At 54.8% G+C, this 19,944-nt stretch overlaps 1 protein-coding gene and 1 long non-coding RNA gene across 2 annotated transcripts; both read right to left on the reverse strand.

Annotated features, from left to right (window-relative positions):
- Window positions 1-832: 832 nt before the first annotated feature.
- KLHL21 (kelch like family member 21) lies at window positions 833-13,111 on the reverse strand. Its single transcript, XM_045475508.1, has 4 exons — window positions 11,997-13,111; window positions 9,364-9,769; window positions 5,428-5,500; window positions 833-4,219 (listed from the first exon to the last, which is right to left on the reverse strand). The coding sequence occupies exons 1-4, from the start codon at window positions 13,015-13,017 to the stop codon at window positions 3,926-3,928; spliced, it is 1,794 nt and encodes a 597-aa protein (XP_045331464.1). The 5' UTR covers window positions 13,018-13,111; the 3' UTR covers window positions 833-3,925.
- A 1,951-nt stretch (window positions 13,112-15,062) lies between these two features.
- On the reverse strand, window positions 15,063-19,848 carry LOC123597119. The gene is made up of 2 exons (XR_006711965.1): window positions 18,678-19,848; window positions 15,063-15,109 (listed from the first exon to the last, which is right to left on the reverse strand). It is a non-coding gene; the product is annotated as an uncharacterized LOC123597119 (long non-coding RNA).
- Window positions 19,849-19,944: the final 96 nt, after the last annotated feature.

Genomic DNA, 19,944 nt, shown 5'->3' on the forward strand with positions numbered 1-19,944 from the left:
CAGCAGAGGTGCTCTTAATGCCCGGCACAGAGCGAACTCTGAATCGGGGCAGTGACAGTCACGAGCAAGTGCTCAAGTCGGGCACCACCTAAATCTTATCACTGGAAGACTCCTGAAACACGAGCTCCACACTGCCCAATTCCTCCTGGAGTCTGAGGAAGGAAACGATCTGTTTTACACCCAGAACCCATCTAACCGTCTTTCCTTGTACTCCTCGACCACTGGGGTGCTCAGAGGTAAGGCCCATATTCAGGCACAACAGCCGGTGCCCAGACTACGAACTGCCTCAGCTCGATTTCAGTGAGGTTATTAAAAAATAAACTGGCCTCAAAATGCTCCCTTCCCCACAAAGAAACCGGCCTATGCCTTGGGTTATACGCGAGGAACCTTTCTGAACTTCATGGCCTCTTCCAGGATCCTCCTTTAAGGGCCCATTCCCCGCCCCAGGTCCGAGGTTTACCCCCTGCAGACGGGGGTCTCCTCACCACCCGAGAGCCCACCTTCAGGAGGTGGGGGGAGCGAGGCAGGGGACCGGGTGAAGGGGTGGAGGCAGGGAGGCCAAACTGGCCGTGGGGCAGCACGTGGGGCTAGGACTCCCGTGCTCCTCATGCCCTGGGCTCAGCCTCCGCTTCCCACTACTTGCTACCTTGTAACGATCGGAGACAAGAAAGGGCCTCAGAAGCTTTGCTCCAAGACCGTTCGCACAAGCCCTGGGCACCCCAGTCTGTCCTCTTCCTCTGTGGGCACGGGGGCAGCCCTCCGCTGCCCCGCCTCGCCTCTGCCTGAAGTCTCCAAGACAGCAGCGGCAGGATGAAGACCAGGACACCAAGTGTATAGGAAATAGTTTTATTTCAAAAAGTATACATCGAAGGCATCCTAAAATCTCTCAACAGGATTCTGGACACCTAGGCCTATAGGACAAATAAATAGGCAAATCTGCCCCACCGTCTGGGGTTGGAACTAGATAGCTGGGACACTGAAAGGGGCGTGTCCTTTAGTACATAAGAGTCTCTGAAGTCATATAAATATAGAATACTTTATAGCAAATCAGCATTAAATATGAGTCACTGAATTTTCATAACTTAAACTGTCTCGTAGACTAAAAAGTTCTGTATATCCAAACACAGTCCCACCTCCAGCTGGCCCATCTCTGACCCTGGTCAGTGTACAGACATCCCTAAGGTGGGGGCTGGGGGGGGTGTCCCCGGGCGAGAGCCCCCGCCGGGGGAAGCGGGGAGGGCTGGGCAGGGGAGCAGGTGCTGCCGAAGGGCCGTCCCTGACCGTGGACCCCTGGCGGCGGTCTGCAGGAACCCGCTGCTGCTGAGGCTGCTGCTTCCCCTTCCCTGCCCTGGTGCTCCCGACAGAGGATGGGGCCCGGGTGGAGGAGACCCGCGTAGTTCTAGAGAGCGAGCGTGGAGGAGGACGTCACGGGTGCACACTGAACCAGCCAACCAACAGCTGCCAGTGGTGTGCCAGCTGGTCACGGTGAAGAACCAAGGGCAGGAACCCAGGACTCGGGGCCCCCGGCCACAAGGGAGCGTCTGCAGGGAAGGCCAGATGAAGGCCAGAGCGGTCGCTAGCCCTCAGCACGGACCAGGCCTGCTGTATGGTCCACAGAGGCTGGTTTTGTCAGAAAAATGTGTTTGCAGCGCCCCGTCCCGACAAAAAAGTGTTACACGATACCTCTCCCTGGAAGTCGCTGACCACGGGAAGTCCTTGACCCTGACAGAGCCCAGCCCCACTGGAGGGAGGTGGGGAGAGCTCCAGCAGCCTTGGCACCTCCTCACCCCACCTTCTCCGGCTGCCAAAGGGACCCTCCATGGAGGCGGCCCTCAGGAAGGGCACCAAAGCCTTCCCCACGAGATCAAGGCCTGCACTCTTGCTCCGGGGGGGGGGGGGGGGGGGGGCGGAGCGGGGCGGCTGCAGGTGACCTGTCAGCAGGCATCGTGACACCTATCTGCGTGGCCTGTCCCCACACCAAGCGGGCAGGCCGCAGCTGCTGGCGCGGAGCTCCGTGCCTGGTGCACATCAGGGCTCCCTCGGTCCTGTGCAGCGTTGCCCTGCCCTCCCCGCTGCCACTGACAGGAGACAAGCCACTGTGGCAGGACACCCTCTACCTACAGAGACCAAAGGGCATGGAAAACCCTTGCGGAGCGAGCCTGCTGGGAAGGCACCAGAGCCAGGGGGAGGCAGCACCAGCCCCGAGGAGGTGAGGTCAGACCATCGCTGGGGGACAGGGGCAGCAAGTCCCGACCGAGGGGGAACACGCACGCCAGGAGGGGCGAAGGTGGGACCTGGGGCATGAAGGAGTCCCCCGGGGCCCAAGGGATCCCTCGGCCAGGCCCGCCTGGCGGGGGAGCCCCAGGCAGGACCACCACCTGGCTGGCTGTCTGGCAGCGCCTGGCGCAGTGGGTGTGCGGGAGTGACCCGGTGAGTGACAGTTGAGGGGATGGGAAGGGCTGGCTGTGGACCGGAGCCGCTCCTGCAACAGGTCTAACCAGACAGTGACTGCATATGGCAGAGAAGGTGGGGGCCCCAGCCAACAGCTCTTTAGGCCGCAAGACTTCCTCCCCCAGAACAACCCTTGCCATCTGGCCAAAGAAAGTGTTTAAAAAAGTGTTGTTTGTGAAGCGACAGCTAGAACTTTTCTTCTCCTGCTAAGAACACATCTCCAAGGCGGTTCACTGGGAAAGGCAACTCAACAAACATTTGCTTTCCAGCTTTCTAGTGAGGGAAACGCAAGCATCCTCCTCTTTGGAAGAAAGACACATCCAGCCAAGGGATCCTTGGGGACCTTGAGGAGACCGGACCACTCACTCCCCAGAGAAAACAGGGAACCGGGGACCCCTGAGCCGTAGTTTCCTGGGAGCTCCTCCCACCACCCTCCCGGGGATGCCCCAGGTTTGGGAGAAGCGTGGCTGTCCCCTGCCCTGCAGAGACCTTCAGCAATGGCACCGTAAGAGACTCTTTTCTGGCTGCGTCCCTGGCCACCCTACCCTTCTTCTAAGGAAGGGCCAGACTGCATTTACCTTGCAGCCAATCACGGGGACCACCCTGTCCAGGGCTTCCTTTGGAAGCAGCAGGATTCTTTGTCCCTAGGGGAGAGAAGGGCATCCGCAACCATCGGCCTGGCTGGGCTTCAATGAGAAACTCCTAGGGCCTCCCAGGGAGGAGCCACGACCTTGCACCTGCAGGCTTTTGCCCTCTCGTGCATCCACCTGGGACGACGGTCCTGGAGGCCTCCAAGTCAGGTGGCAACACCAGCTGGTGGGGTAGGCGGATGGAGCAGCCAGCATTTGCCCCAACCCAGGTTCACTGGAGACAGGATTTACTCAGCACGTCCCTTGGGGCCCACTTCAAGGCCACACTCCCGTCCAGTCACACTGCCCTGCGCCTGTGAGGCACGTTTTGGTGGCACATCCCAGCAGGTGTGAGGAGCCAGGCGGGCAGACTGCCTCCATCCAGGGAGCTGGCCCCTGGGATGTCCAGCACCGGACGTGGAGTTGGGGACCCCACTGCAGCCATCGTCTGCCAGATTCCCGATGCTCCAGGCCAGCAGAGCCCGTAGGCCTAGGAAAGCAGGCCTGGACCCCTCTCAGACTCCCGTGGGAGGACTTGTCCCCGACAAGAGGCCGTCCTCTCTGACATGGAAGCAAGTAGGCATACGCAGAGGCAGCATGAGGGATCACCTGCTAGAGCCAGAGCCCTGTGCTGGCAGGGAGGCAGCTCCCCAGCAGCTGTGAGTCCGGCTCTAAATGCACAGAGACTCTCCTGGGGTCACGTCCTGAGGCTCACTCGGCGACCCAAGAGCCCAACTCCACCTGGTGAACCCAACCCGTCCTTGTGCACGAAGGAGGGGCTCACTGCCCCACCCCCAGACATGCCGTGTTACCTGCACCAAGGCCCTCCCTGGGCCAGGCCAGGGCTAGTGCAGCTCGTCAGGGTTCTGTGGCCGCCGGGGTCGGGCCACATCCATGTCACTGCTGCCACTGTCCAGCTCGAAGCCGCGCCCACCAGAGGGCATCTGGGGCATGAACTGGCGGAAGATGCTGACGCTGCCGTGCCAGAAGGTGGGCTCCGGGAGCCGTCCCACTATGCTCCATGCCCGAGTCTCTGGGTCATAGGCCTCCACCACGTCAGAGAGTTCAAACGTATTGTCGTAACCACCTGAGACGTAGAGCTTCCCTCCAAGGACGGCCAGGCTGCCCCCCACGTGCACCTGCGGGTCAAGGGAGACAGGCAAGTGGAGGCCGGCAGCCAGGCCAGCACAGAAACCCTATGGCCTCTCTCCATGGAGAAGGTGCCTGGGACCCTCGCCACTTCCTGGAGAAATGAGAGCGGCCCTCTGCACGCTCCCCAGGCCAGGCCAATGCCCTCCTCCACCCCGGCTCCAGAACCAGGGCTAGGGGTGGGGGGGGAGGGGGGTGCGCGCCACACGCCGTGCCTGGATCCTACGGTGGCCGGGAGGCTGCTGAAGCAGCGACACTCCCCGTGAGCAGCACCAGTCCTGGGGCGGGCCCGGCTGTCCTCCCATCGTACAGGTGGGAAAGCAGTGCCTCATGTGGCTGACGGTGGCCGAGCCAGGACTTGACTCGCATCTGGGCTCTGAACCACACCCCTGGACTTTCTCCTCTTGCCCAAATTTGCTATAACGTGTAGGTCATCACGGGGAGAAGAGAAGTCCCATCTGCTAAGTGCAAATGTTAAACTGGGATGTTGTAAGTTGTGACAATTGCCATGCAGAGGTATCATGGGAGCAGGTTTGGGAACTTTAAGGAAGAAAAAAGATGTTGAGGAGATATACAACTACTAGGACTAAGGAGATGGCTCACGTGGCCAAATGCCACCGAGCCTTCCCAGCTCCACAGGGTCAGACTCAGCACCTCTCTTCTCGACAAGCAGAGGGGAGACACCCTGATCAGATAGTGGTAGCAGTGTCCTGTTCAGAGCACACAGTAGGCACTCAATAAATAACTGTATTCCCCAGGGTCAATCCCCAAAGACCTTCTGTCTGACTTCATTGCCTCCGCTGTCCCCTTGTTCACTCTGCTCCAGCCACCCTGGACTGTGAGGTTTGTTCTGCGACCATACCAGGCACACTCTGCCCCAGGGCCTTTGCATTTGCTGTCCCTCTGGGGAATACTCTTCTCCCTATGCTCTCTGGCTTATAGCAGGTACTCATCGAATGCTGGTCCGAATGGATGAACTCACTAAACTGTCTAACCCTGGGATTTATTTAAGGTCTCAGTGCCCCCTGAAGTACAAACCGAGGGAAAACCCAGCCCTCTATTAAGTGCAATAACACCAGGAAAGGGCTCAGCACGGGCCCTGCCCACCAGGACCATCTCCCAAACACGTCATGACTACACTCTGGCCAGAAAACAGGACCAGCCTGTGCTACCAATGCCGACACAGCCGCATATTTACCTGATTCATAGATGGGATCTTGTCCCACTCGTTCTTTGTGGGATTATATACGTCCACCTCCGCAGAATCATCCCTGTGAATGGGAGGGGGGGAAACGTATCAGAGGCAGGAGGAAGCATCCTTGTGTGTAAAGAGCTGGAGAGAAGGGCCAAACAGGCCCCTCTCCTCTGGGAATGTCTCTGATGTCATTTGGAGTCCACAGGCCAGTGAGCCCTCATCCCTGGTTTGTAGGGGCCACAGGCCCGCACACCTATCCGGCCTTGGCTCTGAGGCCAGAACCAGACTTTACTTCTCAAACCTGAAGATCAAACACCTTCAGGTTTAACCACCCTACCCCACCCCCCACCCCCCCCCCCCCCACACACACACGCAGCTCTACACCAGCACGGCCCCCCTGGCTGGCTCCAGATCTGAACTTCGCACATCCCTGCCCACCAGTCTCCTCTCCGTCTTCCGACCTGCACTTGTGTGTCTTCTCCTCACAACAGCCTTCCACGGCTGACCAGTCCAGGCCAGCCCTCCTGCCCCCCTGCACTCCCTGACGTGCCCTGACTATTCCTGGGCCCTCCCCACCGCTGTCAGCCCCCCAGTCTCTTCCCGCTCACTGCTGTGTCCTGGGTGCCCAGCAGGATAGGCACAGTCATAGGAAAGAAGGCACCAGCACTGCCCCTCCCTTTGGGGTCTGGGTCTTTCCACCTTGTTTGACACGCTCTGGATCCCTGCAAGGAAAGGCTCAAAGGCACAGCCTTGAAAAGCACAGACACTAGCCCCAGATGGCAGTGAGAGTAAGGAGTCCGGGGTCAGCAGAAGGGCCAGTCAGTGAACATCTCAGGCCCCCACAGCCTGCTCTGTACCTACTCCCCAACGTGACTGTTGTAGCGCAAAAGCAGCCACCGATGTTCGGAAACGGGCTGGCTGCATTCCAAAAAGACCTTATTTGTGGACAGAATTTGAATCTCGTGTAACTTTTCATACCACAAAATGCGGCTCCTGCTTTGGGTTTTTTTTTTTCCCCCCTCCAACAATTTCAAGGTGTAAAAACCTATCTTAGTTCGTGGCCCATATGAGGATGACAGTGCCAGAGGCCGTTGGGCTGCCCTCCCCCAGCACAGACGTATAAACTGTCAGGGCCGCAGCGGTTGAGAGGCTGGGGCCTCCACCCAGTGCCTGGTGCCCCTGCAAACAGCAGCTTGTGGACAGGAGCTGCCCTGACAGGTGGCGTTGGAGCAGGGCGCGACGGGGCTTACTAGACATGAGGCTTACTAGGCATGAAATGAGTGACTCTGGGACAAACGTGAAAGTGCATCTGAACCAGACCCCAGGTCTTGCCCACGCCACCCCCCTGGAGGTCAATCGGGACGCCTTTCCCCACCCTTCACTATCTCCACGTGGTTGGGGGCTGGGATAGGGCAGAGCTGAGCCCACCCGCCACCCCCAGCCTCCCACGGCTTAGCTGAACCCACACAAAGGCTAACACGGGGCGTGGGGGGCACCCTGATGCTTCCAGCTGCGGGGGCTTAGCACCTGACAAGAGACCCGGACACGGATGAGGAAAGCACAGGGGGCCTTCTGTGGACAGGCTGGCCTTTTCGCACGTCTTATTCTAGGACCACAGGGCGGGGAGGACATTCTCAAAGGCGCTCAACTTGGAACGGACTCTGAGGGGCTGAAGCCAAGGTTCTGGCACTCTTGAGAGAAGTATTTATAGCCGTCTCCACCCCCTCTCTGAAGACATCTACCTTGACTTGGGGGAGGGGGTGCTGGGCGAAGGGTCAGATGATGTTTTATAACAGGACCAGGAGCTGGCCGAGATTCCAGGGCTTTCTCTGAGCACTCCGGAGGTTTCCTGGCATACAATGATGTGCTACCTCTGCCCTGCATGTGCTCACCAAGAAAGCCTGGGAAGGAGCCTCTAGTCTGGGGGAGCAGAGTGGAGGGAGCAGACAAAGGCCAGGGCAGTTGAGGACGCAAGAGAAGGGCTGAGAAGCCAAGTGCATATGTCCTCTGAGGCTCCTAAGAGGGGACAGAGGAAACCACAGTACAGCTCTTACCCTTCCCTCCTGATCCCACAGCTTCAGACAGGCTCTAGGCCAGGAAGGGAGGAACTGGGACACACACCTACAAGTGCACATGAATGTACACACACACACACACACACACACACACACACACACACACACACAAAGGCTGTGCACAGCAGACAGGAGCTCCTACTTCCCTGAACGCCTGCTGGCCCATCAGGAGGGGATATTTGGCTGTGGCAAGTCAAGACCCACAGATGCATGGTGACCCCCTGGCCACTCCATGTCTGCCCCATGCTCCCAAGGCCACAGCCTGGCCCAGGGAGACCATGATATAGCAACACCGCACTGGGCCCTGGGCTGGATATCCGGGACTCAAACCCCGTGCCGTCCCATAAATTCCTTACCCCTCTAAGCCTCTGCTGCCGTCTATGAATTAGGGATGACAGTGGTGCCCATCTCGAGAGTCAGACAATCATAGAGATGGACTCCTGCCCAGGAAGCAGACCACACCCAGCTTGGGGTGATGCATGCTAACTATTGTCCTCATCATTCCCCCCAGAATGATGGCCGGCTTTAGGGCCGGCTCCCTGCTAGGAGTGGTCCCTGGTCCGGAGTGGCTGTGGGATCCTTAGATCCCAGGGCTGTGGGCCCTTCCTGTGCCAGCTCGGGCACGAAAGGCATAGATGGGACCTGCAGAGACATGTGCCGAATGCCCAAGTATTGCTTTAAACAGAGAGGGTGCGGGGCGCCTGGGTGGCTCAGTCAGTTGAGCGTCCAACTTTGGCTCAGGTCATGATCTCGCGGTCCGTGAGTTCGAGCCCTGCGTCGGGCTCTGGGCTGATGGCTCGGAGTCTGGAGCCTGTTTCCGATTCTGTGTCCCCCTCTCTCTCTGCCCCTCCCCTGTTCATGCTCTGTCTCTCTCTGTCCCAAAAATAAATAAACGTTAAAAAAAAAAATTTTTTTAAACAGAGAGGGTGGGGCGCCTGGGTGGCTTAGTCGATTAAGCATCCAACTTCAGCTCAGGTTACGATCTCACGGTCCGTGAGTTCGAGCCCCACGTTGGGCTCTGTGCTGACAGCTCAGAGCCTGGAGCCTGCTTCCAATTCTGTGTCTCCCTCGCTCTCTGCCCCTCCCCCTGCTCACACACTCTCTCTCAAAAACAAGTAAACATTAAAAATAATAAATAGGGGGGGTGGAGCTGATCCCCCCACCCCCGGCTCTTGCACCAGGCGGCAGGGTGAAGACACACTGCTGGGTGAGCAAAGGGTCCCTCTGACAAAGCAACACTTCCCCAAAGACCCAAAGTCTCCAAAAAGCCCTCCCCTAGTCTTTTTTTTTTTTTTTTTAAATGTTTGTTTATTTTGAGAGTGCAATCAGGGGATGGGCAGAGAGAGAGGGAGACAGATAATCCCAAGCAGGCTCCATGCTGTCAGCGCAGAGCCCGATGTGGGGCTTGATTGGGACCTGAGCCAAAACCAAGAGTCGGACGCCCAACCGCCTGAGCCACCCACATGCCCCTCCTCTAGTCTTAAGATGCAAAACCCCCCTTATGTAGGACAGATTCCTTTCTTAATAAATGCCACATGAGAACCACCAGGGTCTATACAGCGGGATCCTCAGGGTGGAAGACAGGCAAAGCAACACGTGGTTTAGCTTCTAGAGTCTCAGCTCTCTAAAAGGCCCTAACTCCACTCAATCAATAATCCAAGGATCTAACTCCATCAGTCAGGGTCCCTTGATCAAGAAAACCTAGAAGCCCACAGAAACTGTTCTAACAGGTTAGAAAGACCTAGCCTCGGATGCCAGCTTGGCCTGCCTCCTCATCTGTGAAATGGGAGCACAGTGATGATGCGCTTTAGCACGGGGCCTAGTAAGAAAGGCTGCGGAGGGGCCTCGGCTTCAGGACACTCACCTGATGAAGTACATAAGTCCGTTCAGAGTCACCGTCTTGGGGGCAAAGGACCAGGGCGGGAGCGGGCCACAGTCCACCAGCGACCACAGGTCCGTGTCCGGGTGGTAGCACTGCATCACCATGGTCTCCTTGCCGGCCAGCGAGCCGATGGCGTAGAGGCGGCCGCGGCAGGCGGTGGTGGAGCAGTTGTCCATGGGGTAGGTCATGGGCTGCAGGGCCTCCCAGGAGTCGGTGGTATGGTCGTAGCGCTCCGTGCTGTCCGCGGCCACCACGTACAGCAGCCCATCGAGCACGGAGGAGCTGTGGTACTCACGGGCCTTCAGCATGGGCGCCACCTCCGTCCACTCGTTCACGCTGGAATTGTACCTCCACACGCAGTCATAGAGTCGGGAGCCGTCAGACCCACCTGCCGGGACGTGCATCGCACAGGTCAGCCCGTGCGGACTCGGGGGTGAGGCACCCACGCGGGCCTCGATGAACTTCCCAGAGGGAGCCTCCCAGGGCAGGAAGTAGCCTCACTGGGTTTCAGCGCGTCAACACATGGGTTCTCTCACCAAAGCCCTGGCTAGAGGGGCTCCATGCCGGGGCGGGGGGCGGCTGAGGCAGTGCAGGTGCCGACCGCCGCCCAGGGGTGTAAGAGCTTCCTGCCACAAGAACACCGCCAGTCCGTGTGGGTCAAACAAGGGCCCTGGAGCCAGAATTCTAAGTAAACAGCAATCGCGGTCTGGACCCCCACAAACACTGTCCAACACCCCAACTGCACCAGGGCGTGGGTCTCAGAGCCAAAACTTCTGGGGGGCCACAAAGCATGTGGCAGGGCACACACGGCCTTGTTTGTGGAATTCTGGCCTTCCTGGGCAGCCGCAAACAAGGCAGGGCCAGCACAAGCCGATAGGAAATCTACCTCACACTGCAAGCAAGAGCCCAGCACGAAAAGAAACGCTACAGGGGGAACCCTGGAGATCCAGTTCTTGATTTAGGCACAAGTTACCGACATGTGCCTCGTCCAGGAAGAAAAAAAAAAAAAAAATCAATCAAGTTCTTTCTACATTTCTTTCAAAAAAAGAGCCAACCACTCACTGCCCCCCGGGGTGCTGGCTGTAATCATAAGTTAAACCCAGAACATTAGAATTCCCACAGCCTGAAGGGATCCCCAGAATCCAGGGGGCGGGGTCACATCCCCCCTCCCCAGAGCTGGCGCCACAGGGCAAAGCACGCATGACATCCTGTCTCACAGCCTTGAGCTTTTTAAAACACAAAGCTCTTACAAAGTGCACTCTGCCTGCTTTCTTCCTCCTAGAGGATAACTGCGTCCAAGGCAGCTGAAACCAGCTTTCTTGCCCCTGTGAAATTCCCTCCAGGCAGCTGTATGGAATGACCCAGCCACCTGTCTAACCCCAAAGGATTAGCTGCTCAGCTGAGACGTTTATGGAAGGGTGTGCAAAGTTGGGGCGAGTCTAACCAGTTCTGGGAGGGAGTGCACCGGCCAGACTTTCATGTGTTGGGAGGGCACACAGTTCCCAAACACAGGGCCAACCAACCCCAGACTGGAAAGCGACCAATTCCAGCATATTCCAGCAAACGCTGGAACAGAGCAGCAGGCCAAGAGCTGAGCACATCCTTAACCCAAGATTTCTCCACTCGCCAACTGGTGGTGTGTGTGGGGCTGGGGGGTGGGAACACCAGAGCTCAGAGCTGGCGTTCTCCTGAAGGTGCCACGCGGGGCACAGCCTCAGTTCACTGACTGATAACAGCCTTCCGCAGGGCCCAGGGTTGCTTGCCGAGTCGGGTTCTTTCCTTATATAGCTGTCACAGAGACCGCCCCTCCTCACCCCAGGGAAGGAGGTAGCCCCATGTCTGAACTGGGATTTATCTTTAATGAAAAATGTGGGAGATGCCCAGGACCGGGGCAGGATGGGACCCGCCCAGCATGACTCGGCAGTGTTTTGGGGTTTGAGCCAAGTAACTGGAAGAAAACCTCTTAGCATGTGACCATGTTTACAGTCGCTGACTAGGGAGCAGCCTAAACACCATGTGACCCCCCAGCGACCAGCCTAGGTGCAAGCTTGAGGGAACCCTGTCACTGGTGACAAAATGAGCGTGTCAAGAGGCCTGTGGGACTCAGCTGTGTGGGGGAAATCCCCAGGACGGGAAATGGGTGTCTCATTGAGTGCCAGTCCCCCGCCTGTCCCTGGATTCCTTAGGGAGAAGAAGAAAGCGCCCATTATGCAGGGTGAATGCCCCAGTATCCTCTAACCAAATGGGGGTGGGGGCACCTCCCGGGCAAGGAGTGGGCTCATCTGTCATCTAGGCTGCCTACCCTTCCCCCCCCCACCCACCCCCCACCCCCGCCAACATCAGGGAACACAGAGACCACAAGGAGCTGCTTGTCGCAGCTCACACAACGGACTTCCAGGTCGAAAGCACCAGCTCTCGATGCGTACCCACTGGCCAAGAAGGGGCGGGGGAAGGGAAGGGGCGCTCGCACTGTGGGGCGGTTCTAGGATTCCAGGTTTGGAAAACGCACTCTCCCAAGGCCGCAGGAGACTAACACCCGGGGCCCTCCCGGCCGGTCCCCGGTCCCCTCCCGGCCGGTCCCCGGTCCCCTCCCGGCCGGCCCCCGGTCCCCTCACCCGTCACGTAGATGTCGTTGCCCAGCGCCACGATGCTGTAGCCCCCGCCCAGGTGGTCGGGGAACTCGGCCAGGTAGCGCCACTGGCCCGTCTGTGGGTTGTAGCAGTCGACGGTGACCAGCTCGTCGCAGTCCTGGTCGCAGCCACCCACGAGCACGAGGATCTCGGCGAGGCCGGTGGAGGGGCGCGGGCGCATGCGGGGGCAGGGCCCGCGGTCGTGGCGGTCGTAGCGCGCCGCCTGGAAGTCGCGCGCCTCGCGCAGCAGGCGCAGGCAGGGCGGGCAGCGCGCCACCAGCGGCTCGGCCTCGACGTGCGCCAGCAGGTAGAAGCGGCGCACGAAGGGCAGGCGCACCGCCTCCAGCAGCTGCGGCCAGTGCGCGGCGCGGCGCGGCGGGTCCGCGCGCACCCAGCGCAGCGCCAGCTGGTAGGCGGCCTCCTCCTTGGGCACGCACAGCCCGTCGTCGCGCAGGTAGCGCAGCAGGCGCGCCAGCGGCAGGCGCTCCAGCTGCTCCGGGCCCAGCTCGCCCACGTGGCGCAGGATGAAGCGCTGCGCCGCGCTCGCCAGCCCCGCGCAACTGAAGGCCTCGGCGAAGTCCTGCATGTCCAGGCAGTTGGCCAGGTCGAGCTGCTGCTGCAGGAAGGCGCCGCACGCCTCCTTCACGGCCGGGAACTGCAGCAGGTCGGCGGCCCGCAGCAGCGGCTCGGCGTTGTCGCCGCTCACCGCCACGCGGCCCGTGTAGCTGAAGTCGAGCAGCAGCTGCAGCATGTCGGGCGGCACGCCGTGCAGTCGCACCCGCTCGGCGCGGCTCTCGCGCAGCTGCCCGGCGAACATGGCGCGGAAGTAAGGGCTGGCGGCCGCCAGCACCGCGCGGTGCGCGGGGAAGTCGCGCCCGCCCGCCGCCTCCAGCGTCACGTCCAGGAACTTGCGCTCGGCGCGGAGCTGGCTCAGGCCGCGCAGCAGGCTCAGCGCGTGCGCGGGGTCCGAGAAGGGCAGCACGGCCAGGGGCGCCGGCCGCTCCATGGCGCCGTCGTTGGGGTAACTAGGGCGCGCCGCGGCCGGGGCCAGCGGGAGGAACGCCGCGCGTCCCGCGCCGCCGCTATAAGTACCGCCGGGCGCCGCGGCCTCGGGGGCGGGCCGGGAGGGGCGGGCCGTCGCTGGCCCCGCCTACTTAACCCCTCCGAGCCCGGCGCCGCCGCCCGCCCCATGCACCCGAGGCTGAGTCACTACCGCCCGCCCGCGCCCTTACGGGGCTTCCCGCGGCCCCCCGCCCGAGCCGGGCCCGCCAGGCGACGTGTGTCCTCTCCGTCCGGGGTCGGGGGCCTCCAGGGCCCGCCCACGACGCACCGGGCCGGGCTGCGGGGCCGAAGCCGGCGGGGGCGAGCTCGGCGCCCGGAACCCGAGCCACCCCTTTCGCGCCAGACTTCCCTACCCAGTCGGCGGCCCCTGAGCCCCTGGGCGGCTCGCTACAGTACCTTTTTCTTGTTTTGTTTTTATTTTGTTTTGAATTCCACTAGTTCCGAGGGTTGCTAGTTAACCTTATTGCCGGGCAGATCTCAAAAGACAGGATTTTTACAATTCAGGACTAAGGCTTGAACAAGTATAAGCTTTTTAGGTGACGTTTTTTCTTGGCGCACTTGTAAGTGACACGGGGCCAGACGCCAAGAATCTGCTCCACTGTGTTCCTGCAGGAGTTCCAAACTTGACTAACTCGGTCATTAACTTTCGTCAGCGTACAAGGCGCACTTCTGGTTGCCGATTCATAAGAGACTCAGGCTCCAGAGCTGCCTTCTGAGGGCGCAGGCCCGCGCGGGCTCGACCCCCAGGCTCCTCGCCCCCTCTCCTGGAAATGGACGTGGGGAAGGCAGAAAACTTGAGGGTAGGAGACCGCCGTGAGAAAGCAGAAGAACTTGCTATTAGGTTGAACAAAAGGCTCAAGTACCAGAAAATTATAATAATATAAATAATGTAAATAATTCCGGCGAAAGCAGCAGTTTTTCCTATTCCAGGAGAGGGGACACTAGGGGCCTGGGGACACTGCCTTGAGCTCAAGGTCAGACAGGGGACTGCGTGAAAAACCAGGGATGTGGGCGTTCAGGAACGTCACAGTCACTTGTGCGGTGACTGTGAAGAAAGGAATCTTCCTTATTGTGGTTCCCGTGAATACAATACCGGGACTCCACTTTCAACGTAACTGGGTGAAAAAAATTCCCTCCCTTGGAAGCCATGTTTTTTTCTTTAGCAGACGCTTTGCTCGGTTTTAGAAAAGACTCCAGTCCTTTTGCTTCTCAGAAGAAACTTGGGTTTTTGTTATTTAGTAGCCCCCACCCATGCCCTGTGGGCCTCGCAGAAACATTCCTGGTGAACGCCTCACCCACGCGCCCACGTGTGTCCCAGGGCGGGCCAGGCACCCGGGGGTTGCTGTCATTTCTTGGTTCCAGCTGAGTGGGCACAACCTTTGGAGAAGACATCTTGTTTTTCCTCCATCTCTGAAATGCGAACTGCAGGCTTTCTCTTGTGCTTTGAATCTCATCATCTTGCCATGAGAATGTATCTGGTCCAAATTTCAGCATGGGAAGCACAGGCCTGAGTGAAAAAAAACATTCAGGTACCCAGGCGGCTGCGTGTTGCCCATAGATGGACTGTTCACACAGCTATTAACGGCAGCGGCAGCATTCCTGGGCCCAGGAGCCCGGCCAATAGCTTACTTGCACAGGCTTTGTGACAAGAGAGTCTGAGTAGCCAGGAAGTGGGATGTTTGTAGGGAAAAGTACTACACTCCCTCTGGGTCAGAACTTGTCCACCTTGCAGAAAGCAAAGCTTTCATAAATCAAATAATGTTGCTCTGGTGAAGGACGGAGTCCAGTTTTGTGTACTTAAACAAATCAGCCTTACTGTGAAGTCCTGAAGAAATAATGATGCATATATTTATTGGAATAAGATATTCGTGCTACAGTGTCGAGCAAAAAATCCGATTACCCGTAGTACGGCCCAATTTGTTGTCTGTGTTCATATGCCCACAAAGCAATTGTGAAGGTAACATATTCTCAGGTGGCGAGGTTTCATTGTTTGTGCTTGCCTGTGTTTTTCTCTTTCTGTACTAGATAGACATACTCTGTTTGGTGAGATAATAGTTGAAAATACAATTAAGAATTCAGTTCTTGAGAAAAAAAGGTATATTATTAATATCCTGGACCTAAAAGGGGAGCATTCGAAGCCATGTGTACATATCTAAGGCAACATAGGAATGTGGTTAGAAAATAAAGGAACAGATTTAGACCCATCAGCTGTGTTTGGAAATTTGAATCACCCACTAACCCAGGCATGCTATCTAGTTCCTTTTCTCACTCATCTGATCAACCATAAGAGTTCAAGATGGGTGGGGGTGGGGGGGGCACCTGGGTGGTTCAGTTGGTTAATAGACTCTGTTTTGGCTCAGGTCATGATCCCAAGGTTGTGGGATGGACCCCGTGTTGGGCTCCACGCTGCTTAACAATCTCTTTCTGCCCCTCTCCCCTGCTGGCTCTCTTGAAATTAATTTTTTTTAATGTTTACTTATTATTATTATTTTTAATGTGTATTTATTTTTGAGACAGAGAGAGATAGAGCATGAATGGGGGAGGGTCAGAGAGAGAGGGAGACACAGAATCTGAAACAGGCTCCAGGCTCTGAGCTGTCAGCACAGAGCCCGACGTGGGGCTCGAACCCACAAACTGCGAGATCATGACCTGAGCTGAAGTCGGATACTTAGCCGACTGAGCCACCCAGGCGCCCAATGTTTATTTATTATTGAGAGACAGAGCATGAGCATGGGAGGTGCAGAGAGAGGAGACACAGAATCCAAAGCAGGCTCCAGGCTGAGCTGTCAGCACAGAGCCCGACGTGGGGCTCGAACTCACAAACCGGGAGACCATGACCTGAGCCAAAGTCAGATGCTTAACTGACTGAGCCACCCAGGGGCCCCTCTCTCGAAATTAATAAAAAAAAAAAAAGTTCAAGATGGGAAAGTGAGAAATTCATTCACTTAACTATGACAATATATGATCGAGCCAGCAAATTCTTCCAATGTCATTCCACATCTGGGCCCGGTAGAAACACTAGTGTTCAGTGAGAAAGGTGTTAACTCTAGTCAACAACCCATAGTTTGGGGGGAAATGTTTGTATTTAAAGATTAAACTTCTGGGGGGAGGCTGCTGAGGCAGGGGACACAGAAAAAAAAAATTAAATTTCAACCATGAAAAGTTTTTAAAATTTACCTCTTCCAATATCATGAAAATGGTCTTTGTCTGAGAAAGTAATGTCATTTAACAAATAATGGTACCATTTCATTTCTAAAAATTTAAACTATGCAATTTTGATATTTAAATTCTAATTTTAGGCAGACAGGACAAGAGGTCATGGAGATCATTTTATAAAAGCCGGTTATCCTGGGTTTTTTTTTTCCTTCGAGAACATTTAGAAGCACATACTTACACATTTATACCATTAAAAAGAGAGTATGCCTTTTCTCCTATTGTACACCCAATTCTTTACCGATTCTGAACCATCTCAAGTGTGATTTGTAATGAACTTACTAAACTTTCCTTTAAGGAACGCTATAATATTCTCTATTTATTAAGTACGTTATTATAAGTAAATGAGATACAGTAGGTAAAAACGTTTATTTTTATTATTAGTTTTTTAATGTTTATTTTTGAGAGAGAGAGCTCGAGAGCGGATGCCCATGAGTTGGGGAGGGGTAAGAGAGAGAGGGAGACACAGAATCTGAAGCAGGCTCCAGGCTCTGAGCTGTCAGCACAGAGCCCCACACGGGGCTCAAACTCGCGAAACCTGAGATCATGACCTGAGCAAAAGTCAGAGGCTTAGCCAACTGAGCCACCCAGGTGCCCCTGTAGGCAAAAACTTACGAACAATATCCAGCACAGTGTTAGCTATGAATCCTTGTATGAGAAGTTCATTTGACTTATTTGTGCAGAAGTTATTTCCCTCGCTATATAAAGAGGTGACAATACATGGTATAAAAATTATTTATTAATGACTTAAGATTATTCACATGTATATATTCATACAGTGGTCAAGGTACTAAAAGTTAAAAACAAGATGATTTTGAGGAAGTTTTACTTTTTTTTTGGTTTCTTGGAGATGGAAGTCAGAAAAATCAGAAAACGGGATGGGAAAGATCCACACGAATTCCTAAGAATATTCTATTAAAGCTGAACCACCAAAAAGTCATTCTGGGAGAAAGAAACCTCTGGTTATGTTCATACCCACGCTCAGGTACTGAGTTATAATGGTAGGCAGAAAGCTTTCCAGAATGTTCCCTAAATGAATGTGGTATAGCCGTGAGATTTAGAAAGGTGAAGCTATATTTGGTAACCCAATTAAAATAACTACATTCTCAAGTTACTTACTGGGAAACTATGGTATTCTTAGTATTTTAAAACTTGTCACAACCTGTGCTAACGCTGGCTTTTTTCTTCCTCTTTTCCAAATAACTGTAATAATCAGCAGGTATAATAATAATTTTTTTTCCCCTAAGGGCAGAAAACAAGGAATCACAGCCTCCAAGCATCTGGCTACTGTGGCTAATGCTCTTGCATTAGTCCTTGAATTCCAAATTTGCCCCCTGGAGCCCAGGAATAGTACCAGGACACCTGAGAAATAAACTAGACAAACCAACTACATTACTTTAGTGTTTGTGCTTGCCTATACTTTCTGCCTTTCTGTACTAAATACACGTAATCTGTGTATTGATGAGATAATGCAAGTACTTATTATGCTACTGACTTTGGGTCAATTATTGGTATTATAATCCTTCCTTGAGTCTAGGGAAGGGAAGGTAAATATTCATGTCTAAACCTCCTCCAGAGGGCTAAACTTCTAAGAGGAATCAAAGGAAGGAGACCAAGAAGGTCCTCCAGGAAGTTTTTGGGAGTGGCAGGCGGGGAAACAAGCAGACATCAGGAAGTACTGGTCATATCTGTGTACCAAGAACTACTGTTTGTTAATAAGTTATTCAACAAGTATCTATCGAACACCTATTCTGAGCAAGAACGATCCCTGTTACATGACACAATTCAGGTTTGGAATTTTCTTTCCTTAATATGTCTGAGTGATTTCATTCAATATAGATCCCTGAATTCTAGGCTTTTGTCATCAAGTCCATTATTATTACCAACAAGTTCTTCACTTCAATTTCTTAATAGGAGGAGGATTTAATTAACATTTACTCTATGCATTTACTATGGGAATAATTAGCAGTTAAAAAAATTCCCTTTTCATTTACTTGGACTTCACCTCCAATTAATACTCTTTTTGGCATTTACACTTTTAAACCAACAAAAGAATAATATCCCTTCCCGGCCCTTTTTAAAATTTTTTAGATGTTTATTTATATTTGAGAGAGAGAGTGGGGAGGGGCAGAAAGCAAGGGAGACAGAGAATCCCAGGCAGGCTCCATGCTGTCAGTGCAGAGCCCCATGCAGGGCTCCAACTAAAAATGGTGAGATGGTGACCCGAGCGGAAATCAAGAGTCAGACTGAACCACCCAGGAGCCCTGGTCTTTTCTTATTCAGGCAAAACAGGTTGCTGCTGGTAATCTGACCCTGGGCAACACTGGCTAACCTCAGGACATTTGCTCTGGCCATAGTGATCAGTTAGCATTCTAAATCCTGCTAAATCACCTGAATGTGACAACTGGGTAAGAAGCTGTTGATGATGTTTCCACAGGCCAAGTTCAACGTCTGTTTTTAATCTAACTTCCTAGATCACCTCATTTTGTTATCGCCGCTGTGGCTCTCTCCAATCCGGGAAGACACTGCTGAAATTACATTAAAAAATAACAGCAAAAATAGTAAACTATCATTTTTTGAGAAAGGAACTGTGATAAAAATTTTAGAATTTAGGAAACCGTGGTTCAGAAAAGCATTTCTAAGACAAACCCCGGTCCTTTACTAGTTTCCTTCGAAAATATTTTAACAATCTCAATAGTGATAGTCAACCAACATAGCATTCACTCCCTCAGAAATAACCTCCAAGAGATTCTTCCAATCATCTTTTTCGATTTAGTGAGTCAAGGAGTCGTTTTTGTGATTCAAATTAAAAATTTTATGTCACTCCTCTTTAACACAGTTCCTTTGTCTTCGAAGCTAGCAAACATGTTATTGAATCATCTATAGGCTTTTTTCTTTTAAATGCTTATCAAAAATGTTCAAGAACGATCAGGCCTCCTCTGGTAATTTTATCAGAGCGGTTAATTTTCAACTAAGTGTTCAGAGTCAATCAACCTTCAACATATAAAGTTGTAAAATACTCAGCGGTCCAGCGTTTAAACACCGCAAACTTCTCAATTAAATATCAATAAAATCAATGTCAATACCAAACATCTTTACTAGGTTTCTCCCTCACCCACTGTTGTAATCCTGTGCGAATATATTCAGAAGATAATGCCATTAAAGTAAGAAAGCAGGGGCAGTCCCAAGATGAGGCAGAGAGGAAAAAAGAAAAAAAAAAATCTAATTTAAGGCTAACATCTTCCAAAACATCGATGATGCTAGCACAGTTTCTAAAAACGCAGTAACTCGGCACCCCAAAGTGGATCCTACAGATCCACCGAGGAGGTCCTCGGTCCCGCCGCCCCAGGACCCGTGGGACAGGAGGAGTGGGCCAGAATACCCCCACCGCGAAAACAAGTTCGCACCGCCGACCCGAGCCCAGGGGCGGCCGCGACGTCAGCGCCCGTCGCCCCCGCCGCCCCCAGTCCCGCCCGGGCCCCGGGGACCACGGTCCCACAAAGGGGCCCGAACCCCAAGTCCAAAAGGAGACGCCAGTCGCCGCCCCCGCCCTCCTGGTCCAAAGCCGTCAGCCCCGCCCCCACCCGCCGAGGCGACCCCCGCCCCCGCGGAGACCGCGGCGCTACCGCTCGCACCGCCCCTCCCCCACCGCCGAGCC

Source organism: Leopardus geoffroyi, chromosome C1, assembly GCF_018350155.1.
Source record: "Leopardus geoffroyi isolate Oge1 chromosome C1, O.geoffroyi_Oge1_pat1.0, whole genome shotgun sequence".
Lineage (NCBI taxonomy): Eukaryota > Metazoa > Chordata > Mammalia > Carnivora > Felidae > Leopardus > Leopardus geoffroyi.

Excerpts from the sequence above, each read along its gene's own strand:
- KLHL21 (XM_045475508.1), bottom strand. The coding sequence starts at position 13,017 with ATGGAGCGGCCGGCGCCCCTGGCCGTGCTGCCCTTCTCGGACCCCGCG. Across the intron at positions 9,770-11,996 it reads CAACGACATCTACGTGACGG|GTGGGTCTGACGGCTCCCGA; the intron begins GTGAGGGGACCG and ends ACGTCCCGGCAG. Across the intron at positions 5,501-9,363 it reads GGACTTATGTACTTCATCAG|GGATGATTCTGCGGAGGTGG; the intron begins GTGAGTGTCCTG and ends TCCCATTCACAG.